General features: G+C 39.7%; 1 protein-coding gene across 15 annotated transcripts in view; it reads left to right on the forward strand.

The window, feature by feature from the left end:
• The window catches only part of UIMC1 (ubiquitin interaction motif containing 1), a 190131-nt gene extending 167055 nt beyond the window's left edge, over positions 1-23076 (forward strand). For 13 of the 15 annotated variants that reach the window (XM_067732741.1, XM_067732751.1, XM_067732752.1 and 10 more), the window contains 5 exons: positions 17179-17263; positions 19368-19539; positions 20920-20983; positions 22063-22105; positions 22625-23076. In XM_067732741.1, coding sequence (XP_067588842.1) covers positions 17179-17263; positions 19368-19539; positions 20920-20983; positions 22063-22105; positions 22625-22835 — 575 coding nt within the window. In that variant the 3' untranslated portion in view covers positions 22836-23076. Of the gene's footprint in view, positions 1-2747; positions 5224-17178; positions 17264-19367; positions 19540-20919; positions 20984-22062; positions 22106-22624 lie in introns of those variants that run through there. The other 2 variants (XM_067732749.1, XM_067732750.1) reach the window with 2 other exon arrangements.
• Positions 23077-23116: the final 40 nt, after the last annotated feature.

The raw sequence follows: 23116 nt of genomic DNA on the forward strand, positions 1-23116 counted from the left end.
GTTTATGGTTTCCTTTGCTGTGCAAAAGCTTTTAAGTTTGATTAGGTCCCATTTGTTTATTTTTGTTTTTATTTTCATTAGGAGGTGGGTCAAAAAAGATCTTGTGATTTATGTCAAAGAGTGTTTCTCATATGTTTTCCTCTAAGAGTTTTATAGTGTCTGGACTTGCATTTAGATCTTCAGTCCATTTTGAGTTTACTTTTCTGTATGGTGTTAGGGTGTGTTCTAATTTCATTCTTTTGCATGTAGCTGTCCAGTTATCCCAATAACACTTATTGAAGAGACTGTCTTTTCTCCACTGTATATTCTTTTTTAAAAATATTTTTTAAAAATTAATTAATTGATTTATTTTTGGTACATTGGGTCTTTGTTGCTGTGCGCGGGCTTTCTCTACTCTTCATTGCTGTGCACGGGCTTCTTATTGCAGTGTCATCTCTTGTTGTGGAGCACGGGCTCTAGGCATGTGGGCTTCAGTAGTTGTGGCTCATGGCCTCAGTAGTTGTGGTTCACAGGCTCTAGAGCACAGGCTCAGTAGTTGTAGCTCACAGGCTTAGTTGCTCCACGGCATGTGGGATCTTTCCAGACCAGGGATCACACCCGTGTCCCCCTGCATTCACAGGTGGATTCTTAACCACTGCCCCACTAGGGAAGTCCCTCCACTGTATATTCTTGCCTCCTTTCTCATAGATTTGGTGACCATAGGTCTGTAGGTTTATCTCTGGGCTTTCTATCCTGTACCATTGATCTATATTTCTGTTTTTGTGCTAGTACCATACTGTCTTGATTACTGCAGCTTTGTAGTATAGTCTGAAGTCAGGGAGCCTGATTCCTCCAGCTCTGTTTTTCTTTCTCAAGATTGTTTTGGCTATTCGGGGCCTTTTGTGTTTCCATACAAATTGTAAAATTTTTTGTTCTAATTCTGTGAAAAATGCCATTGGTAATTTGATAGGGATTGCATTGAATCTGTAGATTGCTTTGGGTAGTATAGTCATTTTCACAATATTGATTCTTCCAATCCAAGAATATGGTATATCTCTCCATGTGTTTGTGTCATCTTTGATTTCTTTTATCAGTGTTTTATAGTTTTCTGAGTATAGGTCTTTTGCCTCCTTAGGTGGGTTTATTCCTAGGTGTTTTATTCTTTTTGTTGCATTGGTAAATGGGATTGTTTCCTTAATTTCTCCTTCTGATCCGTCATTGTTAGTGTATAGGAATGCAAGAGATTTCTGTGCATTAATTTTGTATCCTACAACTTTACCAAATTCAGTGATTTGGTAGTTTTCTGGTGGCATCTTTAGGATTTTCTAAGTATAGTATCATGTCATCTGCAGACAGTGACAGCTTTACTTCTTTTTCAATTTGGATTCTTTTTATTTCTTTTTCTTCTCTGATTGCCTTGGCTAGGACTTCCAATACTGTGTTGAATAATGTGGTGAGAGTGGACATCCTTATCTTGTTCCTGATCTTAGAGGAAATGCTTTCAGTTTTTCACCATTGAGAATGATGCTTGCTATGTGTTTGTCGTATATGGCTTTTATTACGTTGAGGTAGGTTCTCTCTGTGCCCACTTTCTGGAGAGTTTTTATCATAAATTGGTATTGAATTTTGTCAAAAGCTTTTCCTGCATCTATTGGGATGATCATATGGGCTTTCTCCTTCAATTCGTTAATATGGTTTATCACATTGATTGATTTGTGTGTATTGAAGAATCCTTTTATTCCTGGGGTGAACCCCACTTGATCATGGTGTATGATCCTTTTAATGTGCTGTTGGATTCTGTTTGCTAATATTTTGTTCAGGATTTTTGCATCTGTGTTTATCAGTGATACTGGTCTGTAATTTTCTTGTCATATCTTTGTCTGGCTTTGGTATCAGGGTGATGGTGGCCTCGCAGAATGTGTTTGGGAGTGTTCCTCCCTCTGCAATTTTTTTGGAAGAGTTTGAGGAGGATAGGTGTTAGCTCTTCTCTAAATGTTTGATAGAATTGGCCTGTGAAGCCATCTGGTCCTGGACTTTTGTTTGCTGGAAAATTTTTAATTACAGTTTCAATTTCATTATTTGTGATTAGTCTGTTTATATTTTCTAATTCTTCCTGGTTCAGTCTTGGAAAGTTGTACCTTTCCAAGAATGTGTCTGTTTCTTCCAGGTTGTCCATTTTTATTGGCATATAGTTGCTTGTAGTAGTCTCTTATGATCCTTTGTACTTCTGTGGTATCAGTTGTAATGTCTCCTTTTTCATTTCTAATTTTATTGATTTGAGTCCTCTCCCTTTTTTCTTATTGAGTCTGGCTAAATGTTTATCAATTTTATCTTCTCAAAGAACCAATTTTATTGATCTTTGCTATTGTTTTCTTCGTTTCTATTTTATTTATTTCCGCTCTGACCTTTATGATTTCTTTCCTTCTACTAACTTTGGGGTTTTTTGTTCTTCTTTCTCTAGTTGCTTTAGGTATAAGGTTAGATTGTTTATTTGAGATTTTTCTTGTTTCTTGAGGTGAGATTGAATTGCTATAAACTTCCCTCTTAGAACTGCTTTTGCGGTGTCCCATAGGTTTAGGGTTGTCGTGTTTTTGTTGTCATTTGTTTCTGTGTGTTTTTTGATTTCCTCTTTGATTTCTTCAGTGATGCCTTGGTTGTTTATTAGTATATTGTTTAGCCTCCATGTGTTGGTGTTTTTTATAGTGTTTTTCCTGTAATTGATTTTTCTTTTTTTTTTCTTTCTTTTTTTTTTTTTTTGTGGTACACAGGCCTCTCACTGCTGCGTCGTCTCCCGTTGTGGAGCACAGGCTCCGGACATGCAGGCTCAGTGGCCATGGCTCATGGGCCCAGCTGCTCCGCGGCATGTGGGATCCTCCCAGACCGGGGCACGAACTTGTGTCCCCTGCATCGGCAGGCGGACTCTTAACCACTGCACCACCAGGGAAGCCCTGATTTTTCTTTTAAATGCCCTTGGTATTGTTTTCTTTTTAACTTATTTATTTTAATTTATTTATATTTGGCTGTATTGAGTCTTTGTTGCTGTGCGCGGGCTTTCTTTAGTTGCCATGAGCGAGGGCCTACTCTTCTTTGTGGTGCACAGGCTTCTCATTGTAGTGGCTTCTCTTGTTGTGGAGCACGGGCTCTAGGCACACAGGCTTCAGTAGTTGTGGCATGCAGGCCTTAGAGTGCAGGCTCAGTAGTTGTGGCACACGGGCTTAGTTGCTCCTCAGCATGTGGGACCTTTCTGGACCAGGACTTGAACCCGTGTCCCCTGCATTGGCAGGTGGATTCCCAACCACTGTGCCACCAGGGAAGCCCTCCTGTAATTGATTTCTAATCTCATAGCCTTGTGGTTGGAAAAGATGCTTGATACAATTTCAGTTTTCTTAAATTTTCCAAGGCTGGATTTGTGACCTAAGATGTGATCTGTCCTGGAGAATGTTCCATGTGCACTTGAGATGAAAGTGTATTCTGTCGTTTATGGGTGGAATGTCCTATAAATATCAATTAAATCTATCTGGACTATTGTGTCATTTAAAGCTTGTGTTTCCTTATTTATTTTCTGTCTGGGTGATCTATCCATTGGTGTGAGTGGGGTGTTAAAGTCCCCCACTATTATTGTGTTACTATTGATTTCCCCTTTTATGGCTGTTAGTATTTGCCTTATGTATTGAGCTGCTCCTATGTTGGGTGCATAAATCTTCATAATTGTTACATCTTCTTCTGATTAATCCCTTGATCATTATGTAGTGTCCTTCCTTATTTCTTGTAACAGTCTTTATTTTAAAGTCTATTTTATCTGGGTTGGGTATTGCTACTCCAGCTTTCTTTTGATGTCCATTTGCATGGAATATCTTTTTCCATCCCTTCACTTGCAGTCTGTATGTGTCCCTATGTCTGAAGTGGGTCTCTTGTAGACAGCATACATATGGGTTTTGTTTTTGTGTCCATTCAGCGAGCCTGTGTCTTGGTTGGAGCATTTAATCCATTTACACTGAAGATAATTATCTAGATGTATGTTTCTGTTACCGTTTTCTTAATTGTTTGGGGTTTGTTTTCGTGAGTCTTTTTCTTCTCTTGTGTTTCCCACCTATAGAAGTTCCTTTAGCATTTGTTGTAAAGCTGATTTGGTGGTGCTGAATTCTCTTAGCTTTTGCTTGTCTGTAAAGCTTTTTATTTCTCCATCAAATCTGAATGAGATCCTTGCTGGGTAGAGTAATGTTGGTATTTGGTTGTAGGTTTTTTCCTTTCATCACTTTAAATATATCCTGCCACTCCCTTGTGGCCCTCAGAGTTTCTGATGAAAAATCAGCTGATAACCTTATGGTGATTTCCTTGTATGTTATTTGTTGCTTTTTCCTTGCTGCTTCTAATATTTTTTCTTTGAACCTAATTGTTGTTAGTTTGATTAATATGTGTCTTGGTGTTCTTCTCCTTGGGTTTATCCTGTTTGGGGCTCTCTGCACTTCCTGGACTTGGGTGACTATTTCTTTTCCCATGATAGGGAAGTTTTCAACTATAATCTCTTCAAATATTTTCTCAGACCCTTTCTCTTTCTCTTCGGCTTCTGGGACCCTATAGTTCGAATGCTGGTGTGTTTAATGTTGTCCCAGAGGTCTCTGAGACTGTCCTCATTTCTTTTCATTGTTTTTTCTTTATTCTGCTCCTCAGCAGTTATTTCCACCATTCTATCTTCAGCTCACTTACTTGTTCTTCTGTTTCAGTTATTCTGCTATCGATTCCTCCTAGTGTATTTTCCATTTCAGTTATTGTGTTATTTATCACTGTTTGTTCTTTTTAAATTTATTTATTTATTTATTTATTTATTTTTCGTTGCGTTGGGTCTTCGTTGCTGCGCACGGGCTTTCTCTAGTTGTGGTGAGTGAGGGCTATTCTTCATTGTGGTGCGCAGGCTTCTTATTGTGGTGGCTTCTCTTGTTGCAGAGCACGAGCTCTAGGCATGCGGGCTTCAGTAGTTGTGGCACGTGGGCTCAGTAGTGGTGGCTCGTGGGCTCCAGAGCTCACGCTCAGTAGTTGTGGTGCATGAGCTTAGTTGCTCTGTGGCATGTGGGATCTTCCCGGACCAGGGCTCAAACCCATGTCCCCTGCGTTGGCAGGCGAAGTCCCAACCACTGCGCCACCAGGGAAGTCCCCATCACTGTTTGTTCTTTATTTCTTCTAGGTTCTTGTTAAACATTTCTTGTGTTTTCTTGATCCATGCCTCCATTCTATTTCTGAGATTTTGGATCATCTTTACTATCATGACTCTTAATTCTTTTTCAGGTAGGTTGAGTATTTCCTCTTCATTTATTTGGTCTCATAGGTTTTTACCTTATTCCTTCATCTGTAACATATTTTTTTGTTGTCTCTTTCTTTTTTATTTTTGATGGGCGTGGCTGTGTTGCTGTCTTGCTGGTTGTTTGGCCTGAGGCATCCAGCACTGGAGTTTGCAGGGAGTTGGGTAGAGCCGGGTCTTGGTACTGAGATGAGGAACTCCAGGAGACCTCACACCGATTAGTATTCCCTGGGTTCTGAGGTTCTCTGTTAGTCCAGCAGTTGGACTTGGTGCTCCCACCACAGAAGCTCAGGCCTGACCCCTGGCCTGGGAACCAGGATCCTGCAAGCCACATGGAAAAAAAAAAAAAAAAAGGCAACAAACAAAAAGGAGTAGAACAATAACAAAGAATAAAAAATAAAGAAAAATAAAAAATATATTAGAAAAATATATATAAATGAAACAACAATAACAAGGCATAACAGAACCACAACGGCAAAAAAAAAAAAAAAAAGCCAGAAAAGGCCTTGGCATTGGGGGTTGCAGGGGAGGGGGCTTAGGCTTAGGACCTGTGCAGCCAGAAAAGGCCTTGGCGGGGGATGCGGGGCCTAGGCTCAGGACCTGCACAACTGGAAAAGGCCCTGGGGGGTGGCGGGGATGGGGCTTAGGCTCAGCATGGCCGGAGGGGGCCCCAGAGGGCAGAGGTTCAGGCCCAGGATCCCAGCACGCTCGCTGGGGCCTGAGCGGGCAGGGGAAACGCTGGCTGAATTCTTCTCTGATACCCCGAAGGTCTCTCCCTGTCCCTGCTGTTCCCCTCACATGGGTGGGCTTCTCCGGACACGGGAACCCCTCCCCTCCTCCAGCTGCCCCTCAGGAACACCAGCCCCGTCTGACCTCCACTTCTACCCCCTCTCCCTACCACATCCTACCTGGTCACACAGAGGTTCCTCCCATCCTCTTAGGTGTCCAGGGTCCCCCACCAGCACCTGGTAGGTGCCCTAGTTGTGAGGAAACGTGAACTCTGCGTCCTCTTACTCCGCCATCTCGACTCCGCTGCCCATGGTCTCCTGTTCTAAACTATAATTTCTGGAAACTTCTATTTTTTTTTTTTTTTTTTGCTGTACGCGGGTCTCTCACTGTTGTGGCCTCTCCCATTGCAGATCACAGGCTCCGGACACACAGGCTCAGCAGCCATGGCTCACGGGCCCAGCCGCTCTGCGGCATGTGGGATCTTCCCAGACCGGGGCACGAACCCATGTCCCCTGCATCAGCAGGTGGACTCTCAACCACTGCACCACCAGGGAAGCCCCTGGAAACTTCTATTTTGATTTGAGGCTTGATCAGATTCAGTTTAGATTTTTTTTTTGACAAAAGAGTAGCTCATAGGTGGTATTATATATTTCATACTGCATCAGATTGTGAGAAACATACTGTCTGGTTGTCTTTCTTTTATGATGTTAAGATTGACTAGTGGGATCAGCCTAATCCATCCATCAGAAAGCCCAGCTTTCAGCTAATAGTCATTGATGATCATTGCCCAGATCTGTTATTTCATTAGGGGTGTCTCAATATTAAAATAATTTTTTAAATTGTAAGACTAGTCTATGCTCATTGAAAAAAATTTGCAACATAGAAAGATAATCATCCAAAAATAACCACCCGCCTAATTCCCCTACCCCAATTACAGTTAACATTTTGGTGTATTTCCTTTCAGTCTTTATTTTGAATTTCTGCATAGTATTTCATTCTGTATTTGAACACTGGGTTGTTTAAAATTTTCATTATTATAAATAATGCTTTGATAAAATATCTTTGTCTTATGATCTTGTCTAAATGCAGATGATTCCCTCAGAATAGATTTCCAAATTTTAATTCATGGGTCAGAAAATATGAATTATTTAAAAATTCTATATATATATTGTCAAACTGCTTAAATAAAAATGCCAGCTGTTAAAGAAAAAGATTGTGCTATAAATATTATGCACAAGTATTAGTAGGAGCTAGACAAGTGACTGTTTTTCTAAGGTCTCTAAATTATTCAGTACCTCATAGATTGAGGAATTTTGTTCATAAAAATATAATGGTTGTAGACCCTTTATTTCTATATCCTAAGTAGGAGTTTATGGTTTAAGGATTTTTCTCAGTATTAATTCTTTCCTTGAAGTCTCAGGGTGGTGGGGGCACTGCCAAGCTTTTTTTTTTTTAAATTTATTTATTTTTGTCTATGTTGGGTCTTCATTGCTGAGCGTGGGCTTTCTCTAGTTGAGGCGAGCAGGGGCTGCTCTTCATTGCAGTGCATGGGCTTCTTATTGCTGTGGCTTCTCTTGTTGTGGAGCATGGGCTCTAGGCATGCGGCCTTCAGTGGTTGCAGCAGGTGGGCTCAGTAGTTGTGGTGCACAGGCTTAGTTGCTCTGCGGCATGTGGGATCTTCCCGGACTAGGGCTCGATCCTGTGTCCCCTGCATTGGTAGGCAGATTCTTAACCACTGCGCCACCAGGGAAGCCCCAAGCATATTTTTATATGAGTACTTTTGCCTTCTATGGAAAAGTGTTGAGGAAACCAGGCTAACACTTCAAATGCAGGGGTCAGCTATAGCAGCAGTAAAGACTAAGGTCAAGAGCTCAACATTCAAGTGTACCTTCTTGAGAAAGCAAGGTTATCTCTAAACTTGAAAAGAAATTGCTACAACTTGAGTAGGGACAGGGCGCTTGTGTGGCTTCTCTGCAACAAAGAGGGCAGTTTGGTATTGTGGTACTGGCTTTGGAGTCTAACAGACTTGGAATCATATCTTACCCCAGGTATTTACAGGATTGAAGCCTCTGAGCCTTTATTTTTTCATCTGTTTGTAGGACCTAGTGATGTGTGCCTTTTTTAGGGTTGCTTATACTTAGGAAGTATCAACATAGTCATTAGGATTTTTTAGTTAGAAGCTATTACTAGTAGAATAAGGTTATTAAGTCTAGTACCTGAGAGAATAAGAATTTGTTTACTGAATGAGGCATATAGGGTCTTTTTATTTCAAGAGTATTTCAAATTGAACACCTGCCTCACACCATATACAAAAAATATATTGAAGACGTAAATGTAAGTACTAAAACTATAAAACTGTCTTAGGGGTAAATTTTTTTTTTTTAACAATTCCTTTGTGAATTTTATTTATTTATTTATTTGGCCACACCGTGCGGCATGTGGGATGTTAGTTTCCTGACCTGGGATCGAACCCGCATCCCCTGCGGGTTGGAAGCAGAGAGTATTAACTGCTGGACCGCCAGGGAAGTCCCTAGGGGTAAATATTCATGACTTTAGATTTGGCAGTGGATTCTTAGATATGACACCAAAAGCACAAGCAACGAAAGAAAAAAATAGATAAATTGGACTCCATCAAAATTTAAACTGTTGTGCATCAAAGAACACTATGAAGAAAGTGAAAAGAAAACCTACAGAATGGGAGAAAATATTTATAAATCATATATCCGATAAAAGTCTAGATTTCAGAACATATACAAAATTCTTACCACTCAACAAAAAGGACTCAGTTAAAACAAAACACTTGCATAGACGTTTTCTCTAAGAATATATACAAATTGTCAGCAAGCACATGAAAAGATGATCAACATAGTTAATCATTAAGGAAATGTGAGTCAAAACTATGAGATACCACTTCATCCCCACTAGAATGGCTATTAAAAAAATGAAAATAACAAATGTTGGTAAAAATGTGGAGAAATTGGAACCCAGGTACACTGTTGGTGGGAATGTAAAATGGTGCAGCTGCTATGAGAAAAAAAGGAATGAAGTACTGTCACATGCTATGATATAGATGAAAACATATGTTAAGTGAAAGAAGTCAGTCACAAAAGCCCACATATTGTATGATTCCATTTATAAGACACGCCCAGAATAGGCAAACACATAGAAACAGAAAGCAGATTAGTGGTTGCCTAGGGCTGGGATCCTGGGGGGAAAAGGAGAATGACTGCTAATGGGAACCTGTTTCTTTTTTAGTTAATGAAAATGTTATAAAATTGGTAGTGGTGATAGTTGCACAACTCTGTGAATATACTAAGAATAAACTAAAAGCCATGAACTGTAATTCAGTGAATTATATAATATGTAACTTTATCTCAATAAAGGTATTATATTGAAACAAAAAAGAATAGTGACAGCAGAGTCAGGATGGATATTGAAAGTTTGAAGATAGCAGAGAAGATGTGAAACAGTCTCTGGGAGAGTAGAACAATAAACTGACTATGGAGACATATTAGGATTGCTAGGCTGTATTGAGGGGCCGCTTGAGGTTTTTGGTCTTAAATATATTGTGAGCACCGTCAGCACTATTGTGCTGCTTAGGTAGGGGCACATAATAGGTGGAGAATTGGATTTAACCAAAATTGGGTTTTGCTAGGGAGTACAATAGAAATTAGAAATAAGTTGAGAAAATATTCAGGGGAATGGTTGGTAGAATAACCATGAGATCTAAGTTAGGTAAGAAGGAAAGTGAGGACATGACAGGATGATGGACAGTGAAAAGGTGATAGCCTGGAATTAGACATCCTAGTGGGACTGAAGGATTATTGGAGTTAGGGTATTAGAAGGAGTGAGTTGGAAAAGATAGGTGGTGGTGATGTTGGAAGTGGCATGATTATTATTGACAGGCTCAATCAGGGTTCCTCACTGGAACCACAGAACACAGAAAATGAATCGAATGTTTTCCTTACTTCTCCCAAGGATGGTACATAACTGGTTGGTAGTATTCTAGATGCGGAGGACAGAGTTTAATGCATTACATACAATGGATGCCTGAGGACATTAGGCTTACTTCTCTCTCAGAAATCCCACTTGAGAAAGGCTGAGATGGTATGATCCATGGGAGCTGATAGCAAAAAGGTAAAGGAAGTGAGAGGACAGATACTGAATGAATCATAGCTTAGGTTGAACTACAGAAACTGCAACTTTCATATTCTTCAGTCTAATATGTACATATTAAAATCACCAAGAATGATGGCAAGACTGGCAAAAAGAAAGACAGCAAGTGATATGTTAAAAGTTTCAACGAATGGCCAGGAAAGGGGGTGGGGTGGGTGACCAGGAGGATAGTAGATGACTTCTTCAAGGTGGAGCAGCAGGCGTAGCAGAATGGTCTGTGCTTCAAACCAGGTTTTCCAGTAGTCTGGAAGCAACAATGAGGAGTAAGAGGATATTTACCCCACCTCCAGGTCAGTGGTATTGTGTTGTAAGGAAGAAGAAACAGCCAGTACCTGAGAAGGTATAAGGAGAAGCAGTATGCTCAGAGGACAGCCATCTTTCAGTTCGAGCAAGAAGATGAAAGAACTTCCACAGAGAGGGTTAAGAATATTGAGGATATTTTTGATCACTGACCCTAATTCCAGAGGGCAGAGTCATTTTGAGAGCAGCAGAGGGAGACTGAGTCATACTAGAAAAGTGCCCCCAGATGACGGATTAGAGCCGTGGGATGAGAATCTAGGTGGTGAGAGAAGCTATGGGAAGCTTGAATTTCTTGGGGGTGTCCAAGGTAAACAGATTTAAGGCAAGATAGAATTAGTCATGTTTATCTCCGCAGTGCTAGTCAGTGGAACTGTCTGCAGTGACAGAAATGTTCTTTATTAGTAAACTCAAACATGGTAGCCACTAGTCACATGTGGCTATTGAACGCTTGAAATGTATACTTCATGTGATGAAGACCTGAATTTTAAATTACATTTAGGGGGCTTCCCTGGTGGTGCAGTGGTTAAGAATCCACCTGCCAATGCAGGGGACACGGGTTCGAGCCCTGGTCCGGGAAGATCCCACATGCCACGGAGCAGCTAAGCCTATGTGCCACAACTACTGAGCCTGCACTGTAGACCCGTAAGCCACAACTACTGAAGCCTGTGCACCTAGAGCCCATGCTCCGCAACAAGAGAAGCCACCTCAGTGAGAAGCCCGTGCACCGCAATGAAGAGTAGCCCCTGCTCACCACAAGTAGAGAAAGCCCACGTGCAGCAATGAAGACCCGATGCAGCCAAGAATAAAATAAATTTATTAAAAAAAGAAAAATAAATAAATTACATTTAATTCTAATTAAGTTTTAAATTTAAACAGCCACGTGTGTCAGAATGGTAGATAATGGTTAGTTCTGTTGATAGCCTTTTTGTTGGGACTACTCTCATAGGGAAGGCTGGCAGCATTGAGGCAGACAACATGCAGGTGGAGCAGGCCTTCCCTTTTTCCCCTAACATCCCACTGAGAAAGTGCTAAGCTGGAGGATTGGCGGTCTTAGCAGGAACGTAAACAACTCTGTGGCCTCCCATTATTTTCTGCTGTTGTGGTTTTGAGGTTAAGGGAGACAAACTGAGAGTAACCACTGTCATGCTGCCAAATCTCTCTTCTTTGTATATATAATTTTCACTTAACTCAGGGAGCCATTGTCTTCACTGTTTACAGTTCAAGGCCATATGTTTTTATTTTTGATTGCTTGTCTGCTTAGGGTTTTGGAAATAAGTGTGTGCTGATGTTTACATAGTATTGGTAATTGTTCTGTAATGCTTTGGTGATTGTTCATTTTGTCTGTACAAATTAGTATGGGAACCACTTAAGACTAAGACCTAACGCAAATTATAGATAGGCTGGTAGGTATGTTCTAAAGATGGGCTTAAATCTTTGGCTAAGACTAAGAAATAAATTTGGAAGACTAATAATGAGAATTACATAATAATAAACAACTAATGATAATCTGAGTGCTTTCTGTGGGCTGAACACTCTTACAACTTATTTGGATTATTTGATGTGATCCTTACCAGAACCCATGAAGATAGATGCTATTATCATGTCATTTTGTGGGTAAGTCACCTGATACTCAGAGAGCTTAATTAACTTGCCTAAGGGAACACAGCTAGTCGAGTCCTAGCCTGGAGACCGTTTTGTCCAACTCTAAAGTTGGTGCACATTATTCCACTGTGTGCCACTGCTTCTTTGTATCTTAACAGTGCCAAGCCAAGTCCTAAGTGCAGTTCCTTAGGGCGTTTTCCATCCAGTGGTATATTAAGGCCTGAGTTAATGGTCGTAGGTTTATATGTGGCTCTCTCAGCTCTCAGTGATGTTCCTCCTTTCTGTTTTGCATACCTTGCCCAGGTAGTTGCTTTCCTGGTAGTTGTCTTCAGACTCCATCGTTCCCTTTTGAAATCTTTGGCTGTTGTCACCAGCAACTAAGTTTTTGGATTTAAGTTTCATACTAAATTCTCTGCCTGCAGCTTAGTTAAAATGGCTCTCTCAACACTCATAAACCAGAGTAGCAGACTCCTTTAGAGCAACTTAGTAGGCAGTAAGGGGCAGTAGTTTTTAAAGGAAAAATGTAGCTGCAGGGGCCAGTCCAGTCTGCTCTGATCATAACATTTAATAATAGAATTAGCATATAAGTCTCAGCCATCTGCCAAGTCTCTTTTCCACCTGCCCACTGAGCACTTATCACTTTCTCTCTTCCTTCTTACCCTCTTTTTCTCTTTCCCTTTACCCTCTTATTTCCCAGGAGAGCAGCCTGCTCTTATAGAATAACATATATTACTTTAAAGTAAAGCTCATATTGCACTTCTGGTGCCATGTTTCTTTGTTATTTTAGCTTTGTGATCTTTGTCAGTTTATTTCATCATCTATAAAACAGAGTTAGCGATATATGCCTTGCCAGGACCATTGTAAGGATTAGAGATTATGTTTTTTAAGTCCCTGGCACAGAGAAGGTTCTCATAAAACAAGAGCCCCTTTTTCCTGTGAATCCATTGCTATGATTTAAATGGACAAGTATTTATTAGCATCTAATCTATGCTAGACTCTGCTGGGGATGGTGAAGAGATCAAGACAAAACCCAGAATCTCTGAATTCAGAAGGTTGTGTGATGTAGAAAGGAGACTGACATATAAACAAATAACAGAAATGTGCTAGATGCAGAGGTATATATAAAGTGCTATAAGCAATTAATTCCTTTTCCAGCCCTGTTTGTGGAGTGGTTTCCAAGTATTTCTTTTGGGAAAAATCCTTGGTAGTCAAGATGGGTAATAAATAGAAAGAGAGAGAGAGGGAAAAAAAAAAACCTTAGAGGTTTCTGTAATCAGAGATGCAAACATTTTAAGAATTGATTTCAGCACGGCACTTGATAAAATCTCTCATAAAGTCCTTGTACATAAGATGGAGAAATGTGGGCTGGCTGATAGAATAGGAGGTGGATTTTGAAGGTGGTTATACAACTATGTCCAGGATGTTTTCCTCCTGCAGTACTTTATTTTTATTTATAAAATCTCTGGGTTGGAGGGAACCTTAGAAATAGATCATCTACTCTAACTTGTGCCTAAGGCCTTGCTGTAACCTGATCTCTTTTTCTCCCTTTGAATTTTTTTTTTTCATACCCGTGATTCATTTATTTTTTAACTGGAAGTTTGTGCTTCTTAATTTCCCTCACCTATCTCTCTCCTCCCCCCACAGCCGCCACCCCCCACCTCCCTGGCAACTACCCGTTTGTTTTCTGTATTTACAACTCTTTCTGTTTTGTTATGTTTGTTCATTTGTTTCACTTTTTATATTCCACATATAAGTGAAATCATATAGTATTTGTCTTTGTCTGACTTATTTCACTTTGTATAATACTCTCTAGGTCCATCTATGTTGTTGCAAATGGCAAGATTTCTTTTTTTTATGCCTGAGTAATATTCCATTGTGTGTGTGTGTGTGTGTGTATATATATGTGTACATATATATATATATATATATATATATATATATAGCAAAGATTTCAAAAGGGAACGATGGAGTCTGAAGACAACTACCAGGAAAGCAACTACCTGGGCAAGGTATGCAAAACAGAAAGGAGGAACATCACTGAGAGCTGAGAGAGCCACCTATAAACCTACGACCATTAACTCAGGCCTTTATATACCACTGGATGGAAAACGCCCTAAGGAACTGAACTTAGGACTTGGTTTGGCACTGTTAAGATACAAAGAAGCAGTGGCACACAGTGGAATAATGTGCACCAACTTTAGAGTTGGACAAAATGGTCTCCAGGCTAGGACTCGACTAGCTGTGTTCCCTTAGGCAAGACTGGAAAACAGTGATATATATATATCACCTCTTCTTTATCCATTCATCTGTTGATGGATACTTAGGTTGCTTCCATATCTTGGCTATTGTAAATAATGTTGCAATGAACTTGTGGCACATACATCTTTTCGAATTAGCATTTTATTTTCTTCAGGTAAATACTAGGCCTTTTAATTTTGTGTGTGTGTGTGTGTGAGATACGCGGGGCTCTCACTGTTGTGACCTCTCCCGTTGCGGAGCACAGGCTCCGTACGCGCCATGGCTCACGGGCCCAGCTGCTCCGTGGCATGTGGGATCTTCCCGGACCGGGGCACAAACCCGTGTCCCCTGCATCGGCAGGCGGACTCTCAACCACTGCGCCACCAGGGAAGCCCGCCCTTTTAATTTTTAATTCAGTAGTACAGAAAACTATATAGTGAAAAATATGCCTGCTTCCTCTTCCAGTCCCCAGGTGTCCCTGTCATCCTCCCTAGAGATAAGACATTATTAATAGTTGCTTCTGTGTATGATCATGTTTTATTATATGTATCTCTTTACACCTTGTATTATAGTTATTTGAATGTATGTGCTGTCTCCCTTAGTAAATTGTAAGCTCCTTAAGAGCAAGAACCATGCCTCATAATTTCCTATATCTCCCCAAACTTACACATTGAAGATTATCAATAAATACTTGCTTGATTAAGTATTTAAAGGAAATTTGGACTAGGGGAAGACAGGCTTCTCTGGTAACATGCCACAGTTTTCTGTGTCCTTGGCCGTATCTTTAACAGTCATTTTTCCCCAGTGACTTGGATGAACATGTAGAAAGCATGCTTGTAATATATGCAGATGACACAAAGCTGGGAGAGCTAATAACATCAGATGACAGAATCAAGACTTCACATGATCTCAACTGACTGGAATGTTCAACTGAAAAGAATAGGGATAAATATAAAGTCCTGTTAGAGGGGAAACATACCCAACAACTTAGTTACCCAAGTAAAGAATTAGGAGACCTGTCTTGATAACATTTTTGAAGATGATTTGGAAGGATAGGGGATAGATCTTAATTGCCTTTACGCTCAGTTGAAGCCAGTAGAATACCAGGATTGTCAATAAAGTAAACACAGCCTTGGCTGAATTAGTAGAATATGAGTCCAGACAAAGCAGCTTGTGGTTCTTGTGTTCTCTTTACTGGTCAGACTGCTTGTTGGAATATTGGGTCCATTTTGAGGTGCCACACATAGAAGACTGACAAATTGGGGTGTATGTAGAGGAGATTAACTAGGAAGGTAAAACATGGGTATAGGAATCAGACAGATCTAGACTGTTCTGGGTTCTTCTGACTAGTTGTGATAGCTTGGCAAAGTCAATTCCTTTGAGTTTGTTTTCATACGTTTAAAATAGGGCAGAATAAAAATACCCATCTCCAGAGGATCATTAAAAGGATTAGAGCTACCCTAGGTCCTCAAAGGTTCTGCAGTCCAAGTCTTATTAGTGATTGGCTTAATGACTAGATATAGTACCTGTTTTGAAGGTGGTTACATTTTAGTGGGTCAGACAACTGAGTAAAACCAAGATTGTAATGTAGCTTGTTAAGTGTTCAAAGAGCTGACTTGTGGAAAAGGGGGTAAACTTATTCATACAGCCCCCAGTAAATGCAGATTAAGCCAGAATTGTTGTGTAGCGGTAGAATGGGTTTACCTAGGAGGAAGTGAATTCTCCTCAGTGAATGGATATAGTTGAGACTGTTTAATCACTTCTCAGGGTTGCTTATAGAGGCATTTATATGAGTGGGAGGTTGGACTAGAAGGATAGGTAAACTATGGCCAGCCAGGAGTCAAATGTAGTTAGACATCTGATTTTATAAAGTTTTATTGGAACATACCACACCCAGTTATTTATAATGTTGCCTATGGCTGCCTTCCTGCTATAATGCAGAGTTGAGTAGTTATGACAGTTAAGGCGATGTGACATATCGCCTTCCAAGCCTAAAATATTTACTACCTGGTCCTGTACAGAAAAATTTTGCTAACCCCTGGTCTAGGTAAATGCTTCACAACCTAAATTATTTTGTGAACTGATAAGCTTTCTAAATTCTCTGTCATGGGGATGTCAAGTGTCAGGAGGGACAAAGGCAATATTTGAAGTGAGATGGTCACAGTTCTTCTTGTTAACTGCAAGGAATGAAGACTGGAAAACAGTTGGTTAATTAACTTCCAAGACCCTTTAAGAGAGTATGATTTGATAAACAGACACCTTTTGCTATGAGAAAAGTATTTGTATGCCACTTGGACTAAAGTTGTCTATACCCACTAGAATTAGGAGGTGGTCCTATTGTAGTGGAAAAGACTGGTTGTGTTAACTGTTCTGAGCTCTCATTTTCTCACTTGTAAATGGAACACTTTTCAGTTTTGTAAAGATTGGAGCTAATGTGGGCACTCAGATTTAGCTGTCATTGCTATATATCATAAAGCATCTTATTGGAGTATATGTGTTACAAAGACAGAGTTTTCAATGGGAAAGTATAAATCCTTCCCCCTAGTGCTGCAAGTTAGGATAGTACACAAAAACCTTTCTTGGTGTGCACTAGATTTTTAGATCTAATGGCAAGTAGAGGAAAAATAGATCTCATTAGCAAATATGGGAATATCTTGCTGCTGGCAGTTTCAGTCCATATTATGCAAGTAATATTCTCTGTACTAGAAAGGCAGAGGTTTCCCAGACAGTCACCTCTCCCAGTGGAATAGGATTTTAAACTTTTCTTCTTCAAGTACATTTTGTCTTTTATATTTAGAGTCTACTGCCAACTAACAGTTTTTCTTTTTTGTTTTGTTTCTTTTTTTTGTTGTTGAAAGTGTTGACTCGGAGACAAAAAGAGACTAAGAGAAAGAGCAAGAGTGACAGTGGGACAGCTGCTCAGATTTCCCTAGACATTGACAAGTAGGTATACTGTGTTTACGGAGCTCTTGCTTATTAACACATACCATCACTTAGACCGAATAAGAGACCAATTTCTCTCTTATCCTGGGTTTCTTCGGCCTGGCAATCACTTTGTTGCTTTAATGCCTGTATTTCTTTTTCATATTCCCAGTTTATGTCAGCATAAGTGGGTGGCCTCTGTATCCCTTTTTGTTACTCTGAAAAGACCCTGCCACTCACTCCACTTCCACATTGCTCTTAGCTTTCTGTTTTCTTTGAATTTGCATATTGGTGTTTGGTGCTTTGGGGAAGCAGTGTGCTATTTTGCAATGTAATGGTACAGAAGTTGAGTTGCAAGAAGTTGGGCAATATTAAAGACTTCCTTGGGTTGTGGGTTGCAGCTTGACTAAGAAAGCACATTCATTACAAAGGGAGGCAGGGGCAAGGGGTGGGTCAGGTATAAGTGCTGCCTCCTGAAAGTAAAGACATCACCAACAATACATTAGGGCAGTTAGTCATTAGAAACATTTATCTTTGAAACAGAGATCTTATCTTAGATCCTAAATTTCATGGCTGCCTTCCCTAATCGAGTTGAGCAGAGCTCCACTTGCTCCTTTTGGAATCCTTCTGTCATGCAGTCATTTTTCTAGGACTGTATTCATCACACTATTGCAGTAATTTTTTTCCTTTCGTTTTTGACATTTCTGTCTCCGTGGCTAGTCTGTGAGTTACTTGAAGGCAGATACTTGCCTTCATTCATGTTTATATCCCCGGCATCTAATAAAATGTGTGTGAGACAGCAATAACAATAATACCTGTTTGTTGAGCTCTTAATATTATGTGCCAGCCGCTGTGCTGGGTGGTTTATTTACTTTGTAGCTATCACAATAGCTGATAAGGTAGTATTCTTTCTTTTTTAGAAATAAATATAGAAACTGAAGAGAAATTATACGTAACTGGTTAAGATCATGTGGCCAGAACTGGCAAAGTCTACCTGACTCAAAAACTTATGCTTCTTTTACAGTGCTGCCGTCTCTCATGTAGTAGAGGGTTAATAAATGCTTTTTACATTAATTAATAAACCTTGAAAGGTACACTAGTGTAGCTTTTCTCATAAGTCAGAGTTTTACTTGTATTCTCTCTAATGATTAATTACTTGAGAGACTTATTTCTCCTATTTTAAAGACCCTCCCAGAGAAATTTTTCCATAAAGGCAATCTAAATCTTTCTGTAGTAACCGAATAGCAACAGCCAGAAGGAGAAGCTTTGGAAAGTTTTCTTTAGCTTCTTAAAACTAAGATGATTTTATGAGTCAGGCAGACCTGGCTTCTGACAGTTATTAGCTATAGGACTTCGAGGAGAATAGTACCTTCCTAATAGGGCCCACCAATTAATTGAGAAATTGTGTTTAAAGGGCCTTGTACCAGTTCTGACCACAGAGAAAATACTTCATAAATGTTCATTTTCTTCCTTTGTCTCCAGTGATTCCATTTTTGCTGATGCCTAATAAACCTTACCTCAGGGACACAATTTCCTCTTTCCACAAACTCTACGATTATAAAAAGATAAAAATAACTGTATATATGAAGTTGTGCAAAAGCCTCTGGCAGAACCACATGGTTTTAGTAACTTCCTAGTGGATGTTGCAGGTTGTAGAATTAAGGAAGTCAGCATATAGATGGACTTGATATACTAATCAGACAAGTTCATCTACCGTGGTAAAAATGTCATTTTGATTTAATGCTCTTGGTGTTCCCTTTTCTGTCTAAATTTTAACTTCTCTTTGAAGAAAACGATTACACTTAATTTGAGAAGAGTTTGACTGAAGTCTGGAGAGCAATTAGCATTGTTTGAGATAGTTAGAAGAGCTGATTTCATTATCATCCCACTGCCACAACAGCAGGGTAAGAGAAACAGCCAGGGAAAACCACTAATCACTCAGTCCTTTTGATTGGCATTGGGTTAGTTTTATTGGCGATCCTGCTGAGCGAATCTGCTTTGGTTGACATGTCTTCTTCACAGAATAACTTTAAGACATAAAAACACAATTTGAGACGTATCTAGGAGCACAGAGGCAAAAGCAAATCTTAAAACTGCCTTTTCTCTCTTTCTTCTGATTGGCTAGGAATGAGAAGTGTTATCTCTGTAAATCCCTAGTCCCATTCAGAGAGTATCAGTGTCATGTAGAGTCCTGTCTCCAGCTTGCAAGAGGTGACCGAGGAGATGGGCCTGAAGAGAGTGATAGAGTATGCTCAGCTGTGGAGGGGAAGCGTCCACAACGGCTGAGGAACCCAAAGGTATGTGTGGAGTGTTTTAGGAAAGGTTACCTAACCCTCCACAGTTCTGTTCTGGGCTTTTTTCCTCCCTCCTTCCTTCTTCTGTTTATCTTGAAATAGGATTTGTGCTTTTTAAAATTATTTTTTCTTTTAATTAAAAAGTAATATATACTCATTGTAGAAAATATGGGAAGTTCAAAAAAAAGTATGAACAATAGCGAAATTATCATCCATAAGTTAGTTACTCAAAGATGACATCTTCTAGTATTTTGGCCTATTTTTTTCTAGTCTTTTTTTAATGCATTTTAATGTAATTGACACCATATTATATATGTACATATACACGTATGTGTACATACGTATACTTGTATGTGCATATGTATATATACACTTACAATTGTAACATAAACACCTTCCTGGGTTTATTTTTAAACTGTTTTTTAAATTACTCTTAATGTTTGTATCGCACAATTAACCGTTCTCACATTATTGGACATTCAGATTGTTTTCCAGTTCTTCTGTATTATAACGCTGTGTTTAAAACATTAATCAGTCTTTGTACCACTGATTATTTCCTTAGAATAGATTTCCTGAAGTGGAGCTCTTAGGGCAATGGGTATAAACATTAAAATCTCTTGAAACATACTGCCAGATTACTTTCCAGAAAGTATATCCAGTTGTATACCCACTGCCAGGAACATACAGTCAACTCTGTTGAACACCTCATGTGCCTAGCCTTATTAGGAAACTGTAGGATGTGGTCCTGGTCACTGGGAAGATGTGCTTTCTGGGCTTTGTGATTAGAGATCAGGAAGAGGAAGTCTTGGCTTAGAGATCAAAGATAAAGCAGCAGCTCCATGTCCAAGGCTTACTGACATAGCAGTCACTGAACACTAAGATGGAGAAGCCATTATCTGTCATGATGAAAAAAGAATATGAAGAAAAGTATGAAGAATCAGGGGAAATTATCTTTTCCTTATATGAATGGGGTGATGTTTAGGTGGTAATTTGGAGTTAGGGCTTACGGGTATGTGCTTATACCATAGAGCTAGTTTTTTCTCTGTCATCGCTGCCTCTAGAAGCTAATTTGAAACTGTTATTTTCTATTTTAAACCTCTCCAAATCTATCATAGGTCAAAGGTTACTGTTCTCTAATACGATCTTGGTGGAATAATTTGCCTTGACTCTGGTATCCATTCTTAGATATATTCTTGGCATAAAGATGTATTCTTTTAATCATATTTGCTTTTTTACTGTGTACCCTCGTTTATTAGAAAACAAAAGACTTTCCTACAGCTGTACCCCTACACCTCTTCTCTCCTGGAGATAGGTGTGATCTGGGCTAAGGAAGTTGTATTTTAGACTCTGTGTAACCCTTTCATCTATTTTTCTCTGTCACAGGAAAAAGGCTTCAGTGAAGGCCGACTCCTTAGTCTCTTGGAACAGTCTGAGTACAAGACTACAGGTGAGGATCCCAGGACCAGTTTTCTGAGCTTCTTTCTGAGGCCTTCTAGTAAAAATAGCCACTACCAACTCCCCTGACTTTTTGCTAGAGTTACGTGGTTGCACATTTGACCCAGTCAGCCAGCCTTTGAGACTTGGTCTAGGTCATCTCTCCCTAAGGAAGATGAAATACTCTGTCTTATTTATCATGTATTTTGTTTCAGCCTCTATAAAGCTTGAACTTTCTACTTGCCTTTTGAACTGGGGAAAAAACATTTCCAAATCAGAGTGGAATGTGGTACAAGTCCTAAGTACCTCCTAAAGGAATAGGCATTGAAAACTAGTCATTACTGTCATCTCCTAATGTTTTGTGCATCATTCATGTTACCTTTAGCATAGTGTCTCAACCTCTGCTCCTGAGGGACTGTAGGAAGTAATTCTGTCTCTGTGCCTAATATTTAAGGAGGAGTAGAGTGGATTGTTTAAGAGCATTGCATAGAGTTAGTAATACCAACTTCATAGATTGAAAGGATTATATCTAGTAAAGCTCCACACATATTCCCTGACATAAGTAGGCTCTTGATAAATGTTAGCTGCTATTATTACTGTTGTTGTTGTTAATAGTTGCTATTGATAAATTTACTAGATGTAGGTGGAAGAGGAACTTTTGCTTAGGTCTGGTGAGATTTGCTTCCCATCTAGTTCTAATAGTTCATTCCGAACAAGCAAATCTGTTGTGCCTTCTGATGACTATAAAAAGGCAGCCTCTCTGAGCCCCATAGCCTGCTGCCTTTAGGTCAGCAGGTTGTGAATCTCTTCAGGTAGCAGATTTCCCTTGGCAACTCCTTGTTCCTCAAGTCCAGATTTGAAGTAGATTTATTCAGTGGTTATTCATTCAAAAGTGTTTACCTCTGTACTTTTGCAGGTAAGCCTGTTGGATGCTAATGCTCACATTCCATTGGTCTGGGGATTGGGGATCTGAGCTACCTGGATAAGCCTGATGAAGAGCAGTGCCCAGAACATAGGAAGCACACGATCAGTGAAAAGTGTTATGATTACACCACCACTAACAACATTATTACTTTTTCTGTCCTATCACAGATGCAGAGATAAAGACCAAGTTTTCAGAGACAGGAGCCTTCAGGTGAATTGGGGTGTGCATTGAAGTGTGGCTGACAGCAGTTCTAGAAAAGTACAGCCCTGGTCCTATGTTCTGTGTATAGTGTGATATTCAGACTGTTGAAGTAGAAAACTGTGGAACTGTGTGACTGCTCTCTGTATAACTCTGTGCCTGCCATATATCTGGGCTGAGAATTGGATAACTACCTCAAGTTCATTCATGGTGTCAGAACAAGCAGAGGAAAAGCTGTCTTACTCCTCTTTGCCTCTCTATCCCCACCCAACCCTTGTCTTCTGACTTAAAATTCAAGCAGCTTGGGAATTTGGGTCTGAATCCTCATTTCTTTACTACCCAACTGTGTGGCTTTGGGTATATGATTTACCCAGTGTCCTCATCTGTGAAAGGGAAATGATAGTACTTATCTGATTGGATTATTCCAAAGATGACATGAAATAATAGTATATGTAAATACCCCTGGTACACATACTTAGTGCTTATTAGTAGGTGTATATTGAATTCTGATTTTTTTCTCCTTCTCTCTAGGGTGCCTTCACCAGGGGTAGAAGAGGCAGGTTGCAGCAGAGAGATACAGAGTTCTCCTGCACATCTCGACTTAAATGAGTCTCCCATCAAGTCTTTTGTTTCTATTTCAGAAACCACAGATTGCTTAGTGGACTTTAAAAAGCAGCTTACCGTCCGGTCAAGTAGCCGGACACGGACCAAAGCAGGCAGAGGAAGAAGGAGGAAATCCTGAATTTCTAGGGTCTAAAGGTTGACAAAACCATTAGCAATAGGGGTGGGCCATGTTCATTAAGCCTTAGTGGTCTCCAGTTCATTGTTATGCAGGTTTTGGCCCTGCAGTTTCTACCACCAGCACCCACTCAGTGTTCTGGTTTTTATGTTTTCTATAAGCTATACAGACAACTGTGTGTAGTATTCTGTTTTATAACAGTCTGTTTGAATTCACTTGTGGTTAAAAAGAAAATTTAAATATATTTATCTATGTTTGTATGAAATTTTATTTCAATAAGATGG

This window comes from Pseudorca crassidens, chromosome 3 (genome assembly GCF_039906515.1).
Source record: "Pseudorca crassidens isolate mPseCra1 chromosome 3, mPseCra1.hap1, whole genome shotgun sequence".
Taxonomy (NCBI): domain Eukaryota; kingdom Metazoa; phylum Chordata; class Mammalia; order Artiodactyla; family Delphinidae; genus Pseudorca; species Pseudorca crassidens.